This window comes from Halichoeres trimaculatus, unplaced genomic scaffold, assembly GCF_033239565.1.
Source record: "Halichoeres trimaculatus isolate MK-OKI-2021-1 unplaced genomic scaffold, fHalTri1.1 fHalTri1_scaffold_1, whole genome shotgun sequence".
Taxonomy (NCBI): Eukaryota; Metazoa; Chordata; class Actinopteri; order Labriformes; family Labridae; genus Halichoeres; species Halichoeres trimaculatus.
Window position 1 is genome coordinate 7,570,367 of NW_027437179.1, and position 20,290 is coordinate 7,590,656.

General features: G+C 38.9%; 1 protein-coding gene across 1 annotated transcript; it reads left to right on the forward strand.

The window, feature by feature from the left end:
• The first annotated feature begins 628 nt into the window (after nucleotides 1-628).
• On the forward strand, nucleotides 629-15,985 carry p3h1 (prolyl 3-hydroxylase 1). The gene is made up of 15 exons (XM_074667928.1): nucleotides 629-1,185; nucleotides 3,343-3,495; nucleotides 3,912-4,101; nucleotides 4,187-4,318; nucleotides 5,107-5,246; nucleotides 7,562-7,651; nucleotides 7,732-7,784; nucleotides 7,880-8,022; nucleotides 8,115-8,242; nucleotides 11,234-11,329; nucleotides 11,468-11,618; nucleotides 12,951-13,068; nucleotides 13,217-13,292; nucleotides 14,493-14,633; nucleotides 14,992-15,985. The coding sequence occupies exons 1-15, from the start codon at nucleotides 724-726 to the stop codon at nucleotides 15,505-15,507; spliced, it is 2,589 nt and encodes an 862-aa protein (XP_074524029.1). The 5' UTR covers nucleotides 629-723; the 3' UTR covers nucleotides 15,508-15,985.
• Nucleotides 15,986-20,290: the final 4,305 nt, after the last annotated feature.

Sequence of the window (20,290 nt, forward strand, 5' to 3'; positions counted from 1 at the left end):
TTTATCAAAGAGTATTCAATGAAAAAAAATTATTTGTTGAAAAAAATAGAGCTGAATCAATTTTTTTTTTGGATTAAAAAGTATTGCTTTTGATTATTTTTTATTTTTTGGTTCAGTGTCCCTTTTTTTAATTCACGATCACACTTGAAATTTATGGTCTCAATTTTTTTTTTAAATGATTTTTTTTTTTTCAAATTTACAAAACTTTTGGCCTGAAATTAGTTCCAAAGAAATTAAGAGGAATACAGTATCAATGAATTTGCTATCCTGAGAAAAACAATCTTGTAAGTCGGTCATGAGATAAGTGTGTAAAAAACAAAAAGAGAAAAATCCCTTGCCGTTGTCGGCTTCCGTAGAATACGATACGAGCTGCAAACTTTTAATTTTATTTCTATACTGAAATATTTTTGTAGCCTTAATTGGCCACGAGGATTTTTTTTCTGAATAAATAGTGACTTTCCACGATTTATCCTCCTTTTCAATGTTTATACTACTTCTTTCCTTTTTAATCCAAGTAGTGCGCATTGTTTTACAGTAGCTTTATGTAAATGGATATGGGGCAGGAAGGGCTCCCCCCTTCCCAGGGGCTCCACTGTTCAGATCCCACCTCCAGACAAGTTACTACCGGAGAAAAGTTACACCTCTTCTCTTCCCCTCCTTAGCAGCCGGCTCCTGTAATCTCAGCAGCCTCTGTCTGTTGCGGAGCCCTGACTTTGTGGCATCATGGAGCTCCGTTATGCGCTGGTGTTAATCTACCTCATTACTCCTCTGTGCATATCGGACACTTCTCCAAGCAGTCACTATGTTTTGGAGCCCTATGATTTCCTCTTCGACACGGCGGTGGATGCCTACAACAGAGGGGACTGGTTATCGGTCATCCTGAACATGGAGAAGGCGCTCAGGAACAAAGCTATGGTCCGAGAGGTAAAAGCTCAGTGTCGCTTGAGCTGCGCTAACCAGACGGCTTTCGGTGATCGTCTGGCCGGGCTAGGAGTTCCTATACCGGGGGCCGGGTCTGTGGATGACCTGGGCTTCTTCCAGAAGATCCTGAAACGGGCCGACTGCGTGAACTCCTGTGAGACCGAGAAACTGGGTTCTCCAAGCTTTCACGAAGTCACCAAGGAAGTGGAGCTGGAGTTTAAGAAGAGGACCCCCTATAACTACCTACAAGTGGCGTATTTTAAGGTACAAAGCAGAGCACAGGAGGCTGCATGAGTGAAGATGCAGCATTCACTGTTTTCCAGTCGGAACAAATGCATCACACATAAGTGATATCAGTTTTTTTTTCCAGTGTAACTTCCTCAGACACATTGCTCATGCTAACTCGTCTTGTTTGTAATCTCATTCAAACTTCAGCTCAAAGTTAAAGCTGAGTTGCATACTGTAATTGTCCCAACCCCCCAAAACCAAGACTTCCATGCCACGTCTTAAGGTGGAGTCAGCTTCTGAGTCTCTGACGTGAGGACGTCAGTTTTAGGTTTAAAGACCAAACGTGTTGCTCTCTAATGAGCCAGTTGAACTCAAAATTAATACATGAAAACAAATTGTCAGCACTCTGAAACAATAAAGTTTAATTCTTTAAGTTTAATTCTTGAACTTTAAGTATTTCTCTTTATAACTTTCTAACAAAAACCTGAATGCAGTAAAGTGCTAAAATCCAATGCACAATTAGAGTTTGCTGCTGAAACCTGTCAGAGTAAATACAAGTTTAACTAACCTTAGTGATTTTTTTAAAGAACTTTTCACTCAAAGTATGACCCTGCAAAGAAATAGGAAAAAGAATAAGCTCAACAGAAAAACATTTGATAATAATTATAGACTTCTGGTTGTGTGCTGCAGCTTTTATTATCATGTTTTGGTTGTAACACAATCTGAGTCTTCACATTGAATGGATAACACAGCAACAAGCTAATCACAAGAAACAAACTTAGCATACAGCTAACTGTTTGGCACTATGGAGGGCCATTCGAACATAAGAATAAAAGCAGTAGTTCAGCTCTGCCAGTACTCAATTTTAGAGTATGTGTAATCAATTTTGGTTTACTAGTGCAAGTGTAGACTTTACTTATGAAGCAAAAATGGCCACTGGTACTACTAGTACACCGAAAAACATTTTAGTCTTAGCTATATGGTAATGAGGGTGTGGGGAAAATATAACAACCTATCAGGGTTCTGTATTTGTTATAATCCCTCCTACTTCATTTGCACTAGGTCTACTGGTACTTCTGGTGACTCTTTAGCTTTACTAGCAGTACTAGTAGACTTGAAAACAGTCTACTACTACTTCCAGTAAGACATTTAAACTAGTGGTATTAGCAGACCTAAATTTTGTTTAACTGGTAAAGGTTTTGGCGCACTAGTGTGCAAGTAGACCTTACTAGTAAAGCAAAGTCATCTCCTAGTACAAGGATTCTAAAACTTTTTTGGCTTTATTACCCCTTTTGGAGACAGTTTTGGCTACGTACCCCATTGTATGGCTGAGAAAGATTTTTCAGGAAAATAATACAAGAAAATATCATGAAGAAATGTATGTATATGTGGTTTTACAGTCAAAACATTGAAATGAAAGATAGAACAAATTATATACTTTTCTGGTGCCGTATTTTTCAGAATTAATGAAAGGTTGAGGCAGCTAGTACCTTTGATGACCCAAAAAGCACACCGATTTATTCTTTGAAAAAAGAAGCATCAAGATGTAGCACAGTTACACAAATTAAATCACATTTCTTTTTTAGTGCATGCCTTTTTTATAGACATGAACATTCATGGACATGTAAATTAGATGCCGATGATGAAGTTGTTTTGATCAATTTTTTTTTTAATTGTTGTGATGCAAACTTTTTTTTTTTTGGTACACTTACCACGTACCCTTTGCAGTACACTCACTTACCCCTAGGGGTACACATACCCCCATTTGAGAATCACTGTACTAGTAGACAGTTTTTTGTTACTAGTAGTACAAGTAGACTTAGAAAAAGTTACAAGTAAACATTCTAAGCTGTACTAGTACTACTGGTAGCACAAAGTTGTCTACTAGTAGGCGATTTTGCTTTACTAGTAAGGTCTTTTTGCACACTAGTGCTGTCCATACAGCACAGCTGAATAAACCAAATGATAATGTTGGATTGAATCAGTTTGGGTTACAAATACGATTTTTTTGGATATAAATATTATAACAATATTGTATTTATGGTGTTCTCCCATGCCTTCAGGTGGGCATAAACCGTTAAGCTCTGACAGACACATTTGGCCAAGCATCTGTCAGTAAGGGTCACCCGGCCTCTTCAGATCAACACACCTTCAATCAAAGAGGATGAGCTGAACTCGTGTCTGTCTTTTCAGATCAATAAGCTGGACAAGGCTGTGGCAGCTGCCAACACGTTCTTCCTGGCCAACCCCGATCATGTGGAGATGAGACAGAACCTGGAGTACTACAGAATGATGGCAGGAGTACAGGAAGAGGACTTCAAAGATTTGGAGGCCAGCAAGCATATGGTGGGAGCAAACGCCTTCTCTGACGAGTTTGATTGAAATTTTGTCCTCAAATCTAGAGTTCAGTGGGAGAGAGGGAAGGAAGGAGGGGGTGTGATAAGCTAGGATTTTTGTGTTGATTTTGCATGAATAACACTGAGAAAAACACTATTTTGGTCATGTGAAGTTTTAGCTTATGTTTTCAGAGAGCTTTACTGTTGCATTTGAGATGATGGCTTTGATAGAAAAAAAAAACATGATGCAGGGTGAAAACTCAGGCCAATCCATTTCAAAAAGCCTTGTTAAATTTCTTGTATATAAAAGCAAACCAAAACTTAGAATAATTTGTAGTTTAACAGCATGGTAAACCTAGAGTTATCTATTTGGATAACTCTGACAGCTCCTCTATAATGATGACCACCTCTAAACGCTCTCTTTAGGCTGAATTCCTGCTGGGAAAGAGTTACTACAGCGACGACTCTTTCGGTCTGGCGGCTGATCACTTCGAAGTGGCCGTGGATGAGTACTTCACCGCTGATAAGGAGTGCAGAGCACTGTGCGAGGGGGCTTACGACTACGATGGGTACAACTACATGGAGTACAGCGCGGACCTCTTTCAAACCATGACAGGTGAGACTGAACACCCTCAGGTTTTTGTCTAGGGAAGCTGAGAATTTTGCTTTTACTTTTATATAACTGTGTTTGTGTGTTTTAGATCACTACATGCAGGTGCTGAACTGTAAGCAGCACTGTTCAGTGGAGCTGGCGTCGACGGCTGGCAGAAGCAAACCCTTTGAGGACTTCCTGCCATCTCACTTCAACTACCTGCAGTTCTCCTACTACAACAGTGAGTTCACCTGCTCGGTCTTCTTCTACTGTAGGAGTGTATGTCTTTATCCAAACCCCACTGCAATGAAATTCAGACCCAAATCCAGAACAACAAAATAATAATAATACATCACTTTATGGAAGAGGAGAGTGCGCAAGGTCATCCTACAGCACAGAAACCACAGTGGACAAAACAAGTTAATTACAACAGAAACAAAGCATCCTCATTACTTAAGTAACAGAAATACACACTAGCTGCTGTTTTTGTTTGCACCAGTAAACTCAGAAATGTTTGCTGTAAGTGAAAGACTTGTAAAGAAGAAACACTTTATTTGTCTTTTTTAACTTTGTGATCTTGTGATTTAGATATTTTTGCAGCTATTTGCTCCAAATCCAGCATTAGCCTACTTATTATTTCCAGCCTATTAATCTAGAAAGGCTGATGACTGTTGGCAAAAGATTAGATAGGTTAAGTTAAGGTTTCAGGTGTTTTGAAAAGTTTGCTTGCAGAGTTTTGGAAACTTTCAACAGACAGAAATGGGATAGTCCTGATGTAGAACTAAGAAAATAAATCTAAATATATTAGATATGTATTTTTGATGAAGATCTGTCTTTTCATAAAATTCCTAAAAATACAGAGGCATCCACGTAACCAATCATGCCCTAAAAGCTAATCCTGATTCATTGTTTATTTTACTTTCTGTGAAATCATAATGTGGCACTATTGAGTTTAAAGAGCAATTGGCACCACAAACTTATAAAGAACAGGATTTTGCTGAGTCAGTGCCCTCTCTCCCTCCCATCCAGGTGAGAAGTATGAGCAGGCCATAGAGTGCGCTAAGACCTTCCTGCTCTTCCACCCCAACGATGAGGTGATGGGCCAGAACCTGGCTTATTATTCTGCCGTGCTGGGTGAAGACAAGGCACAAACCATATCAGCCAGACAGGTACGGGTTTTCCTCTGTTTAGATGTAAAATCATCGTCTTCAGACTCACTTCATGAACTGTTTGTGTGAATGTGTTATTATATGTGTAACTATCAGAGGTTTATCAGACTGGATGATGTCCTGTGCTGAGAGAAAGATGGCATCATTTGCACTCAGACGTACTTAAGGGTCCAGAAGACATTGAAAAGCACTGAAGCACATGAACATTTTCCACTTTCAAAAAAGAAGCATTGAGTCAATATTTTACTGCCTCAAGCTTTTCATGTTCAGGTTACAAAGTATTTGGAGGGAAATTCTACATGAATATGCGTCTCGTTGTTTCAGACTCAACTAGAAATAACTGTAAGTGAATAAAAAAGAAAAAATATAGAATCCCAGAGCACGTTCAGCTTCAGTCAGATAAAAAAAGCTGGATTTTGGGATGCTGGTATAGCGTGGCGCTCTAGATTCCACACACCATGAGGGAAGCCCCTGAGCGAGTGGCCCCAGATTAAAATCCAACCTGTGGCACCTTTCTCACATGTCACTCCCTACTCTCTCCCTGTTACCTTTCCAATGTCCCATCCTCTAAAATTAAAGGACTAAGAATAACTTTAAAAAGCTGATTATGATAAATTCTTCAGACACCATGTTCAAGCAAATGTTTAAGTAAAGCAGCAGTGACATTGAGGGGGGTGTCATGTAATCTCTGGTGTTGAGCACTTTTACTAATGCCCACCAGATCACAGCTTCATTAAGATGAAAAAAAAAAAATCTGTTGTTTCCTTTTTTACATCCCTCACTGCTCCAGCCTTTTTGGCCCAGATTGTGCATTAACAGTAATATTACACAACCCATCTGTAAATGCGAGTAAGGGGCCTGTTATTGTTGAAAGTGGAGGAAAAGCATGCCATGTTACAGGAATCCTGAAAAGGTATCTGTGGTGCCATGTGGCCCGTTTGTCTTCATACATCTCTGTATGTCTGACCCTCCGCCGGATAAGCCTGGATTTTTAAATCTAGTTAAAAATTTAAGTACATTTTAACAAAGTAGACAGCCAGTCTGTGCCATGCATGACACGATCCATGATGTGCAGAGCACAGACAGCTAACCAGTGCTGTAAATCACAGACAAACAGTCCGATACATTGAGCACAAACAGCCTGCTCTCTCATGTACAGCACAGTCTCATATCCATTGTGTTCCCTCCTCACTCACAGTTACTAAACAGCAAAAAAAATCTTTACTAAAACCACCGCTTATAATGTGAAGGAGCAGGTTTTTTAAGTTTGGTTGCAGAGAATACTTAATTTAAAAGTATGGAAATTTAGGTTAGCTTGTTTTGAATTGGATTCATACAAGGTGATGATTTGAAATTAATCAAATACTAAACACATGATACTTAAACCAATGATGTGAGTCCAACATAAGAGATATAAAAAAAAAACTGTTTGTGTGTGTCAAGTTAAAACAGTTTTATTTAGTTGGACCAACAGTTTTGTTGTTACAGTGCGTGTAGAATAAGTCCAATTCTTTTAGCATTGAAGTCAAACCTACTTAAACCTTTTATTTAGCTCATCATGACTCAGATCGTTTGAGTGAAATCACTTGTTTTAGAACAGTGCAGTTTTTGGCAAAAACTTCAGTTTCACTTTAAATGAATTGAAAAATTATCAGCGGCCCACTCATAATTTTTAATGAACTTCTAATGAGGTTTGCTAACAAATAACTTCCAGGTCAACAGTGCAGATCAAAGGACAGTTTATTGTGAAACACATAATTATTGCAACCGTGAGTGAGGAGTGTTTAAAGTAACACTGTGTGGCGTTTGTTTCCATTAACACTGTAAAGTAACTCCCAGTAAAGAGTTAAATACCTCAAAACAACACCAAGACTTTAACATTTCACTTTAAACTTAACACGGGGGGACTTGCTGTGTACATTACTACACTATTAATGCACAACCTGGGCCAAAAAAAAAAAGGAGGGAGCTGTTCTGTCTTAATGAAGCTGTGGTTATCAGTATCAGCGCTCAACACCAGGGACGCCATAACAAATAATGATTACAGATTAACAACTACAGGAATTTAAGTAAATTTAAAAAGGGAATAAAAAATATAGAGAACATTGAAGATCAGTAACAATAAATCAAGTCTTTAAAATATTTAATAAATGTGATTTTAATGAATATGTCATAAAGAGAGGGAAATTAAGTATGAAAAACCTCTGATGTTTATGTTAATGATGAGGTTTGGTCAAATATTCACAACACTGAACTTGTTGTTACTGTAGTTTTCATCAGAGACATTCGAGTTAATCTGATTGTTTGTTCTCCAGGTGGTGAAACTTTACATTCAGCAGTCCATCCTGGAAAAAGAGCTGCTTTACTTTGGATACGAAGCCTTTGGAATCACGTTTGTTGACCCGGTGAGTAAGAGATTTCCTGAGTTTCATTATTTATTTCTGCTGTGTTTGAAGGTGTTTGACTTTTTCCTTTTCGGTCGCAGGACACATGGACTCCTGAAGATGTCATGCCAAAGAAACTGAGAGACAAACAGAAGTGAGATAAAGTGCATTCTCACACACATTCATGCAGCCAGTGTAATATGAAGCAGGTTGTTGAAAATGTTGTGGACATTGTTGTGTGTGTTTCAGGGCTGACAAAGAGACTGCAGCCAGGATCACAGAGGAAATAGGAAACCTCATGAAGGAGATCGAGACTCTGGTAGAAGAGAAGAAGAAGGACTCTTCAGACATGGCGATGATGGTGGCCCCACAAGACAGTGAACCAAGTGTTGGTGAGGTGATGTTTAATTTAATTTAAAAACACTAAAAAACTACAGAGGAAGTCTAAGCCAGTCTTCTTTTCAAACTCACTTTTCACCACTAGGTGGCACTCTGGCTTACGATGACATCAAGATAACCATGACGTCTGCGCAGATGAACGGCTCCCAGCGGGTGCTGCTGGATGGGGTGCTCAGTGACGACGAGTGCAGGGAGCTGCAGCGCCTCTCCAATGTAAGCGATCAGGGGCAGGAAGTGATTAACAACTTATTGAGTTCACTTTATTGGTGTCTTTGATGAGATGTGAGAGGGAAACAGAATGAAAGGGGGGACTTCTGATGACACATCCTTATTTGAGCGTCATACAGTTTGTATGTATGGGGAGGCTCAGGACATCTCAAGTACAGAAAGCTAAAAACATGAGCCAAAGTTCTTCAGAGTGGTCTCTTTTTACTTACTTTGATATTTAGGCTCCTTAGCTCGTGGATTGATGACTGCTGTACGTGTTAGCTGAGACTGTTTAACTCCAGGATGAATTAAAAAAACACTCCATCAACACACTGCACCAAAGTAATTTATACCCCACTGAAAAAAATTAATACATCTGGCCATGTGATACAGAGGAACTCATTTAAAGTGCCTCATGAAGCAATATGTTTATATTGACTGTACTGTGGATCAAATTACTTCTCATAGGGCTGGAATCACAGAGAATTATCCGCAGCTCCACTCGTATTTCTTTTTTTAGCTCAGCAAAGAGTCAGATGCTTTCTGTTGAGATAGCAGCTAAACACGACTTTATAAAGGAAGTAATGTTCAGTGGCTAAATTTGACATGTTAATCTGCTCGAGCCAAAACTTAAGTGTTGAAATGACACCCAGGGATGTTTTTTATGGGCAATGTGGGTGACAAAAAGCCTCGCCAGCTTGATAGACTACCGCTCATTTCTACGTCAAGTCAGACGCTTCTTTATTGCTTCTGAGAGTCATGTATATATGTCTGGTTGTGGGCTTTTGCTGTTCATCACTGCTGAGTGTTGCCGCTCAGACACTTCACTCAGCAGCGCTCTGCTGGCTCTGTTTGGCAGACAGGATCACTCTTTTGGTGTTTTTTTACAACTGAATACTAAAATACTGCAACCTTTGATGTTTTCAGCAAACAAACAGAGGTGGCAAAAGTACCCAGAATCCTTACTTGAGTAGAAGTAAAATACCTATGTAAAAAAAAAACTTGTCTAAAAGTAAAAAAGTACTGATCCAAATGTAAACTCAAGCAGAAGTAAAAAGTACAGGCTCTGAAATGTTTTCAAGTACTCGTAAAAGTAATAAAAATTTCTATTGCATGAGTCACTGGCTGCAGAGCTATCAAACACAGGATAATTCATATGGAATCTACTTTAGCAAAGTTATTATGAAGGTATTTTGGGTGCAAAATGTTTGAGCACCTGTACTTGTAAAACAATTTCTTGTATGTGTCAAATTTTTTTTCTTCCCACAAATATACAGGCAAAATTGTTATTCCAGGTGCAAAATTTGAAGGTGCACAAATCCTTTTCTACAAGTCACATATTTCAACACTGACACGCTCACAATTTGCACCTATTGTTGCAGTGCACTAGGTGCAAAACATACTTGTGCACCTGTATCGTATGAAGTGAAGGTGGAGTGAGAATTTGATTATGTGCAAATCTGATTGTGAACTTGTGCAATAAGTATGTGAAATATGTGACGTATAAAAAAAGATTTGTGCACCTGTAAATATGATTTGTGCACCTGGAATTACGATTTTGTGAATGTGTATTTTTGTGTTGTATTTCTGGGAAGAAAAAAAATCGACACATACAAGAAATTATTTTACAAGTACACAGCTCATAGAGTGTGGCAAATCAGATTTACTGATACACATACAAATTCAATGTTACAGGCGCTCAAACATTTTGCACCTGAAATACCTCCATAAGTTATTGTTTGAACAAACATTACTTGCCTAGTATCCTTATCTACTTTACTGTACAGTTCTTTGGAACATCAGGCAACGATTGTCTCTCACTGTTTTGGTGTTGTGTAGTTGTGAGTGACACACCCAGGGACTACAGATTAAAAAAAAAGCCTATGGGTGCTGCTTCTGTGGCTGTGGGACCCTCACCGTTGTCCTTTTTTGTGCAGCTGCTCAAACATTAGTGGTGTAACAAGTGTGGGCTGAGTGGCAGATCTGCTCTGACACTAACTACACGCGCATGCTTGCACGCATCACACACAGACACAGCCATGTCTCCTCCTTTTTTGGCGGCGCCAAAAAATGAAAAATTTATAGGCTTAGGCTTTATGTATAAGGTAACGAGCTCTTTTGGGAATGTAAGGAGTGAGTATATAGGTACCGATATTTGTGTAGAAAATGTAACCGAGTTTAAGTAAAAAGTTGTCGAGAAAAAGATACTTCTAAAAGTACAAAGTACCTGAAAAATCTTCTTAAGTACAGTAACAGAGTATTTGTACTTCATTACTTACCATCTCTGAAAACAAATAAGATTCTGTGGCAACACCACAAACTTATATAAATGTTTAATAACACACCAAAAGAGAACTTCAAGCTGCAAAGTGAACAGAAAAGGAGAAGAAGAAGAAGAATCCACAAACCACAGACCCCAGGCTCAGAGAAAGAATCAACAAGCAGTCCTTTCAGTATTACCCAGGTAGCTGATGATGTATGAACATGAAACCAAAATTAAGTCATCTCCAGCATTAGTTCATGTTATTTTTCAAAGTGTAATTGGTCTACGTAGTTGCAGCTGTAGAAAACTGATTAAACAAAGACTAATTAGACAGTCATATAAAATACTCAACCAGTTAAAGAAATCTGACTGAATTATTTAACCAAAACGTAAATATACAACTATAAAGATAAACATATGTATCTCAAACCTTAAATATGAGACAGAAAAAATACTCTATATTACACTTTATACTGACCTGGAAAATTCACATTGATTCTTGAAAATTTGATGTAAAATGATCTTGTACAGGCTTTTGTATGGGCTTTTGTATAGGCGTGCACAGTATCACAGTGTTGAACATGTTGTATGTTTTTTGTTAGGGGTGATGTAAAAGAACAGTTTGCCTCTTTAATCTCCTGATAAATCATCTCTCTATGTTACCTGACACCTCTTTAGGTCTTTCATTGTCTCCTTAGTCCATCATGTTGTGTTGATCTGGTGTTTGTTTCCAGGCAGCTGCTCTTAAAGGTGATGGCTACAGGGGGCGCCCTTCTCCACACTCTCCCAGTGAGATGTTCCAGGGAGTCACCGTCCTGAAGGCTGTGAAGGTCTGAATCATAAAACTTAAAGCTCTCATTACAAACCAGCTCACAAAGCCCCTGTCCTACACTGACTCAGATTCATGAAGCAGTCACACCTCACTGTGATCAATGGAGCTGTAGTAAAAGTTGTTTCCACACCCACAGCTTGGTCAGGAGGGGAAGGTTCCTCTGAAGAGCGCTCGCCTGTTCTTCGATCTCAGCGAGAAGGTGAAGAAGGTGTTGGAGTCGTACTTCAATCTGGAAACACCTCTGTACTTCTCCTACTCTCACCTGGTGTGCCGCTCCGCCATCGAGGGTAAGACATGAAAAGAGTTTATTAGTGAGGTTTATTCAGCCAAGGCAGCTTTATTTATATCTCACATATCATACACAAGGCAATTCCACACAAAATAACCTGAATTAAAAGAAATTTAGTATTTATATTTACAAAAGCGAAATAAAACAAAGCACTGAAAAATTAGAAAAGTAACTACTGCAGCCTTTTAAAACGATCAGTTATATTACTGTGTCAACAAATAACTGTATAAACGTGCTGACATCAATCTGTGCATGGCCTGTTGACAAAGAGCACCAACCAACATATTCTTACAGCAAATAGTGTTGATTTGAATAATTTTTTTTCACTGCTGTTATTTAAAGAAACATAGACCTGGTTACATTTTTAAGCACTTTCGGCCAAAATGCTTTTTTGGTACTGCATCACCTATTTAGCAATGCACTTACTCACTGGATGAAAAAAATGTTTAATTTAAGAATAGAGGAAAGTAAAGGAAATCATCTTATAAATACTCATCCCCTGTGTGAGTTTCTACATTATATATGATGTTATAAATTGACTATTCAAGCAGACAGCCTCAGCAAAAACCTTTAACTTAGATTAAAAACATAAAATAATTCAATATTATATTTATTTTGAACAGTTTCTGCCTTTTTTTATAACCATTTTTTTTACCCTTTACCATAATGCTTTGTCTATTTTTCTGTTCAAAATATTCTGAATATTCTGTTGTTAAATGCTTGCAAACTAGATAGGCTAAGCCGGAAACATTAAACAGGTTGATCTGAGGTCTTTCCATTTTAAATATCTAATTTCTGCTGTATACAACACAACTGATGGCGTCGTATTATAGATAAATATCAAATGAAGTGAGTCCTGCTATTTTTATCTACTTTGAACTTTAATGTTTGGTTCGTCCACATTTAACAGCTGTTACAGCAGCACATGTCTCTGGCATGGTGTCGATATATTTCCTCAGAGCTTCATTATCACTGTTACCCCATGGCTTCTGTAACTCAAGATAAAGACTTTCTTTTGAATGTTCAATAGATCTGTCCACTTTATTTTACAACTCAAGCAAATATGCTGTATGGGGTTGAGGTCTGGACTCAAGCAAGCCAGTTAATCATTTTCAGTGTTAATTCTTATAATAAAAATTACATTTAAGATATATATTTGTTTTATGGTTCTGTTAATATGAATTAAGCCAAAAATGTGAAAAAAAACAAAAACAAAACAATTTAAAGCACCTCCTAATCCTAATCTCTCAGTTCTGGCTAGAGTACTTTTGGCAAAGCATCTACTGCTGTTTTGAGAGAATACAAACCTGTTTTTGGATTGTTCATTTAGAAAAGCAGGAGGACCGTGAAGACCTGAGTCACCCTGTTCATGTGGACAACTGTCTGCTGGTCTCTGAGCTCAATGAGTGTATAAAGGAGCCCCCTGCATACACACACAGGGACTACAGGTGAGAACACACACACCCACACACACACACACACACACACACACACACACACACACACACACACACACACACACACACACAGACGCTCTATGGACTCTACACTCTGATATACTCTGTTAACCTAACGTCCTTCTGTCTCTCTGTGTAGTGCCATCCTTTACCTGAACGATGACTTTGAAGGAGGAGACTTCATATTCACTGAGCTTGATGCCAAAACAGTGACTGTAAGTCTGCCTGAGGTATTTTTTTCTTAATGAATGTGCTGTGTGTCACTGTTGGTTAGGGATGGGTACCTTTAACATGTGAAACAATACGGTACTGATGCCTGACTGGTACCTGGCAGTCCGTATCGGTACTCAACGATACCAAGCATCAGTACTTTTGTGTGTTTATGTGTCAATACGTATTTATTTGAATAATAGTTAAATCTCAAGTTTTTAAATTTAGCATTTATTTCTCAGTACATAAACTTGCAATGCTGTGTTCATGTCCAACATGGAGAATCACCTACTCTTCCACTCCCTTACAGTCACAAGGTTGGGTTTAGGTACCGAAACATAGTACCTTTTGAGTTTCATGAATCTGTAGACAGAATCTGGTCCATACTAGAGTGTGAAAAAATATTGACACAGCAATATATTGCAATATTTTGACCTGTGATAAAATATCAATGTTTCAACTCTTAACTGATATTTTTGTTAAAATAAAAACTCATATTTCAGGTGAGTCAGAGGTAGAATAAGTCTTCTGCACCTCCACTGCATTAGATGGTGCCAAAGAGCTACTCTGCTGTATGTTGCCCATAAACTGTCTAATAGATATGATATCAAAGTATATTCAAAATATTGTATTCTTAACTTGATGTTATGGGTTTTGATGCTGTAAACATGTTTTCTCTTTAATCCCGAATCAGTTAGCTTAAAATCATATAAAATTTAATTTTTACAGTGTAGTAGACTGATAAAATTATAATCATTGTCATGTTTTGCCCAATATGAAACTTTTTATGAGTAACATTGGTTACACCAAGTGACTTTTATCAGTTTCACCAACATCCATGTCTTTCACTAAATAATTATTTTGCAACATTAGTTTTATGTCACAGTAGTTTAAGTGACAAACTTGACTTGATGTTTTTAAGGTAAGTGTATGAAAAAAACACAGCATCTGACTTTCATTATTTCAACCACAATACAATAGAAAGCCGTTTTCAATCAAATAGTTAACTGTGGAGAATGTCGCAATAAATCAAAGCATTGTGGTGTTGTAATATTATTGTATCGTGACCCAAGTATCATGATGTGTATCATATTGTGAGTTTCTTGCCAATACTCACCCCTAGTTGGTACCTGTAAAAGTACCTGATGTGGTACCCATCCCTGCTGTTGGTACATGTTACACACTCTGTTTTTAAATTCCTCCAGGCTGAGGTGCGCCCACAGTGCGGCCGTGTCGTTGGGTTCGGAGCAGGGAAGGAAAACCCCCACGGCGTCAGAGCTGTCACTAAGGGTCAGAGATGTGCTGTGGCTCTGTGGTTCACCCTGGATCCTGCACACGAGGAAAAGGTACAAACAGTCTCTTTAGAGCTTACATCAGTGAAAGTGTAATTCTACCAGCAGAGCATTTTAACAGTAATGACTGTGAAGTGTTCATTCAGGATGTTAAAATTAGAAGAGAAACACATAAAGACTGTAATAGGATGTTCTCTTCATATAAACCTGATTATGTTAATTGAACAGACTGTGTTTGACCACTGGAAATTAGCGCCTGCTTGTCCCTCTCAAATGGTTTTCTTGAAATATCAAAGGAATCTCATTTAGTATGAACAGCGTTTTTAATCTGCCTCTGGTCTTACAGCTTGGTTTTTAATCAGCTCATTTTGAATCAAGTGTTCTCAAATGTTTTTTTAAATCTGTTCTGTAGGAAAGAATCCAAGCACAAGAAATGCTGAAGATGTTTTCCACCCCTGTGGATGCAGAATTCATCAAAACAGAGGAGAAAGAAAACTCTGAGGCTTTGCCAACAACACCAGAGCCTCCTGTGCAGACGGAGCAGGACAAAACAGACAGTAAAGCACAAGAACAGAAGCCCGACGTAGCAGCAGACACACAGGCTGACAAACCAGCCGACCTGCCGAAGAAGAAAGCAGAGACAAAACCAGCCGGCAAGACAGCAAAAGACACCAAAGCTAAAGCTGCTCCCAAAGCAAAGCCCAAAACTGGAGACCAAGCAAAGGCCAAGGCAGCAGGAAAAGTCAAACCTGCAGCTAAAAAGGATGGAAAACAGACGGTCAAAACACAAGCCAAGCAGGGAGACAAAAAGGATGCTAAACCTGCTGCAAAAAAGCCAGTGAAGGTTGACGCCAAGAAGGACACGAAAAAAGCCAAAGCTGACGCAACGTCGGCTTCAGACTCTCAGAATGGAAAGGACGAGCTGTGATCAAACAGCATCTGTGACTGAGTCTGTGGTGTCTGTGTTTCTACTATTTCCTTTATGGTTTCATCTGTGGGTGTTTGGGTTTAACTGGATGAAAGGTGGATTTTTGTAAACAGTGTTTGTGTTGTAAGTAATTGCTTGAGGTGAATGAGTTTATGTTAAAATACTGAAAATACAGAACGACTGCTGTTTCTTTAAGTTCTTGTGTTACTGACAATCTGCCAAAGAGCCAGAATCCCTGTTTCCTTCCATCCAAAGCTGTAAATCTGTAGAGATGGTTCTTAATCTTATCTCACATTTCAAACAGATTTTTCTGTATGTGTAAACTGAAATCCTCTTTTGTGACTTAATGGAATAAAAATGATGTTCCAACTCGAGTTGAGCTTCCAGAGGAAGAAGAGAGCGTAGGATAATGCAGTACTTTGAGCCAGCACTGGGTGTCAGGATGGAAGCATTGTTCAGTAATCTGTCACACTCTCTCCCAGCTTATTTAACAAAGCATTACAAATTCACTTTCAAGAGTAATCCTCAGGTAGTGAACTTCAAGATTTGGGGAAACTGGGTTGCCCTCCTGCTGTGATTGGACTACAGCCTGAATAATTCAAAGCCCGAGCGCTCATTGTTGCACTCCCTTGCTTGAAGCTCAGCACATTTCAGCACTGTCACATTATAGAAGCCAGAGTCTGCTCAGGAAAACCAACATGTCAGCTTTGTGTTTGTAAGCCTGCACTGATGTATTCATTTTTTCAGTGCCGAGTGCTGTTGAAAAGAGTCCCTGTGTGCTGAAAAGTCTGCAACCAGTTTTCTCACCCTGCCTGATTAACAGTGCATCATTAATGAGGCCTCCCAGGTTTCAACATTTACTTAAATGTTTATACATGATTGTTTAAGAAACTGTAAGTGCCAAGAAATTTCACAGTTCAGCATGTGATGAATTTTGCAGAATAAGATTTCACAGAAACATATAACCCTTCAAAGTGTGTCTAAATCTTAACTCTCATTTCAGAATCTAGTTACATGCACAGTCATACAAAATGAGGCCAGTGCCACCAGGTAAACAAGTCAAAAGCTGCTAAATATGCTTGTTTAATTTTCTGTCTTTAGTGAATGAAGTGAAAATGGTAAAAAGAGAGGAGAGAATGACACAAGAGGTATGAGGCTTGAAGTTTAACCCCGGGCTGCTGCTCAAAGGACTGCAGCCTCAGCAGGGGGTGCAGGATTTAACTGCTGAGACAACCACTGAGACAAGTCATCAGCCACAGAATACAGATACGAGGTGTTTATATGATGATTTGGTTCATCCAGCCCATATGAAAGCTTCATGTGTATCAAAATATGATGGAATGTATCTTTGGCTAAAGGGGGACCCAACAGTGGCCAGGAGTGGCCATGGCCCCAACTTCCTGAAATCTGATTGCCCCTCCTTTTAGCCAACCCAAATCTTAAAACCAAATATCTAGACTGTTCTCCAACAGGCTGTGTTGATTTTATCTTTTGTTTAAACTTAAAGGTATAGTCTGCACGATTTTCCTGTAAAAAAAAAAAAAAGCATAAGTTATGTCAATAATCCTGCTCAATCGTCACTTCAGGGCCTTTGCACATGTGTGTCAGTGTCTGTGTCTGCCTCGAACCTCCTCTTCTGCCTGTATGTTGATGTTTTGGTTGTATTGTGATGTTCCTGGGCTGAGAATAAACGTGGTTTCATCAAGCAGCACACTGATACGGCTCCATGCCGATTCCAGAACTTAATTTTGAATGGGCCGCCATGTTCAGACAGAGTAAGGGCCGGTTCAGAACCTGAAAGATGGGTTCATGGTGAGAACCAAAAAAGTTGGTTTAAGCTTGCAAACCTAACCTCATCGGTGGGCATGTTGCATTCTGTGTTGGCAAAAGGAGCAGGAAGTGGAGGAGTTACAGGAAAATAGAGAAGAAGAAAAGAGGTGGAGCAAGGAAACAAAATGTCTCATGACAATTTTGGCATCGCCTGTATTTCAACTGAAATTTGAGAGCAGCACTATAACAGCAAACCCTACTCCAAACTTTCTGATGATATTCTTATGGCTGGGTACACCCCAACACCAAATCAAATTATAAACAAGCTGAAAAAAACTGAAGAAGGAATACTGGGCCAGCAAGACAGTCGTGGGTGAATACACCAATACACGTGTGAATAAATGTTAGTTTACTCATAATACCAGGCTTAGCTCACATACTGCCAGGCATACTACCGATATTTCTAGACATACTGCTCATTCTACTCATACTGCTAAGCATACTACTCATACTACTCATACTACTAGGCATACTTCTTAAACTACAAGGCAAACATACAACTAAGGATAATACTCATACCTCTGGGCATACCAATCAAACCACTCTTAATACTAGGCATATTACTCATACTACTCATACTTCTAAGCATAATACTTTCAAATCATGTATACTACCCATACTACTAGGAATACTGCACATTCCACTCAAACTTCCAGTCATACTACTAGGTATACTACTCATGCTACTTGTTTAACAACTCATTGAAACTTGTTTTTCCACTCATAATACCTAACGTTCTACTCATATTACTAAGCACACCACGTATACTTTTAGGTGTACTTGTCATACTTCTAGGCAAACTACTCATACTACTCATACTTGTAGGCATACTTATTATTATGAATTCCTCCATGAGGTGAAAACAGCATCACCTGGTGGCTGAAACTGGTACATCTGTAGATGACTGTCAATGGCAGACAGGTGTGCTCGGGACACAGGTGTGCCTGCAGCCAGCATTAAAGGCCAAATCTTTCAAGACTGTATTTTCTTTACTATCTTAGTTTAATGATGATGATTTGTTGTGTTTATTTAAAGCTTATATCAGTCTATTACTCTACATTGTTTGACACGCAGAAACCATGGTCTGGATGTGAATAACAACTTGTCTTGATTGTCATCGACTCTTTAATTCGGGGATCTCAAACTCGTCCATGGAGGGCCAAGAGGCTGCAGGTTTTCTTTCCAACCAAAAAGTTCACTGATTACCTCACCTTCAAGCACCTCACCTTCAAGCAGAGAGCAAGGACTAATCAGTAGCCACGTATACATGGACCCAAATATTCCGCTTGCATTCGGTTTACTTGCTCAAACGGAAAGAATTTAACCTTTGTATACACCTCGTTCCGAAAGAAAAGTGCCAATCCGAATGAACATTTAATCAGTTTCACAGGGGTGGAATATTCCTTTCCCCAAACCAAATGAGGTATAATGTATCCACTTAAACAGAAAGTTGTCATGGTACGTTCTTTCAGCGCATGCTCAGATATGACGTAAGACGCAACTAGAGACGTTCCTCAACTTTAGAAATGGCGGCGAGCCGTCAGCACTGGACTGCTGCTGAAAGGTTTTCAGCAGCAGGTTTAATTTCAAGACTGGACGGACGACAAACTCGCAATACGGAATATTGCAACACCGTGATAAACAAACTGTCGTCCTCCAGCTTTGATAAATCTTGTGATGTTTTCATTTTTCTGTGCATGCCCCATTGACTATTCTGTTTGATTATAGCGGCGCATGTAGACCAGAGATTGGAATATTCCTTTCCATGTATACTAGTGTTTTCAGAAAAGTCATTCGGAAAGATTCCATTCAGAAAGACGAAAAACTCCTCATGCAACCGTGGCCAGTGAAACCAGCTGGTGAAGTTCTTGGTTGGAAGGAAAACCTGCAGCCTCTTGGCCCTCCATGGCATGAGTTTGAGATCCCTGCGAATAATTTGAGTCTCTAAGGTGGTCAGCTTTAACTTGAGCTTTGCTAGTTTTTAATACTACTAGTTATATTACTCATTCTAGATGACACAAAGACATCCCAAACACTGTCAACTTTGTATTAAAGGTGACATGATTGACTGAATAACACTTAGTGACACCATGACGCCTCTTTCATTCTAATGACAGACATCATGTCATAGTTATGTCAGTCTCATGTCAGTCTCATGCATATTCCTTCAAATGAAGTGTTCAAATGATTTTCCACTGTAGTCACTACTATGCACCTAAGGTTGAAGTACAGTTTTTGATTCTTCAGGTTTGCCTTTTTTGTCTCCATAAAGTCCTAAGGAAAACATTTGGATGTGAAGTCTTTCAGTTTTTGGTTTTGCTCAGACCTAGCTTCAAATAGTGTACTTGTACTCTTTTGTCCAAAACAAGAAGAGTGATATGGAGTTTCAAAATTGTGGTATATCTCAGGCCAAAATTTCTCCATGAGAAAAGTGAGTAAACCGCAAACTTGATTCACTGTGAATCACTCAAAAGCTGTTACAACAAGGAGACCCAAGGATTTTGATTGACTTTCTTTTGTTTTTGTTTTTTCTTTTTTTCTAACATCTCATTTTGATTGAAATATTAGCCATTGATGCTTACCGCTGTTTTTAGAAACAGAGCAAAAACAATATAATAAATGAGCTACAAATCAGAACCTGTCATTGGGGGCAGGATGTAATTGTTTTAAATGCTGTTGTGAAATTCAGCATTTATCAATACATGGGACCTTATGGTCTTTTCTTGGCTTCTGTAGTCAGCCTCAAGTGGACACGCAGGGAACTGCATTTTTTTTTTTTCATTAATTATGACTCTACTTTTCAGCACAAGATGTTGCTTGTTGGCACTGAAGTAGATATGGAAGTTTAAACTCTGAAAAGAAAACCAATAACAGCTGAGTCCTTTGAGGGGAACATGGAGGATGGGCCTGGCAGCTCGCTGCCTTTTTCTTATGCTATTTATTGTTTTTTTTC

What these genes read in the sequence shown, in the direction of transcription:
- p3h1 (XM_074667928.1), top strand. Translation starts at nt 724, where the DNA reads ATGGAGCTCCGTTATGCGCTGGTGTTAATCTACCTCATTACTCCTCTG. An exon ending in AGACAGTGAACCAAGTGTTG is followed by an intron (nt 8,023 to 8,114) that starts GTGAGGTGATGT and finishes TTTCACCACTAG; the next exon opens with GTGGCACTCTGGCTTACGAT. An exon ending in CCGTCCTGAAGGCTGTGAAG is followed by an intron (nt 11,330 to 11,467) that starts GTCTGAATCATA and finishes CCACACCCACAG; the next exon opens with CTTGGTCAGGAGGGGAAGGT.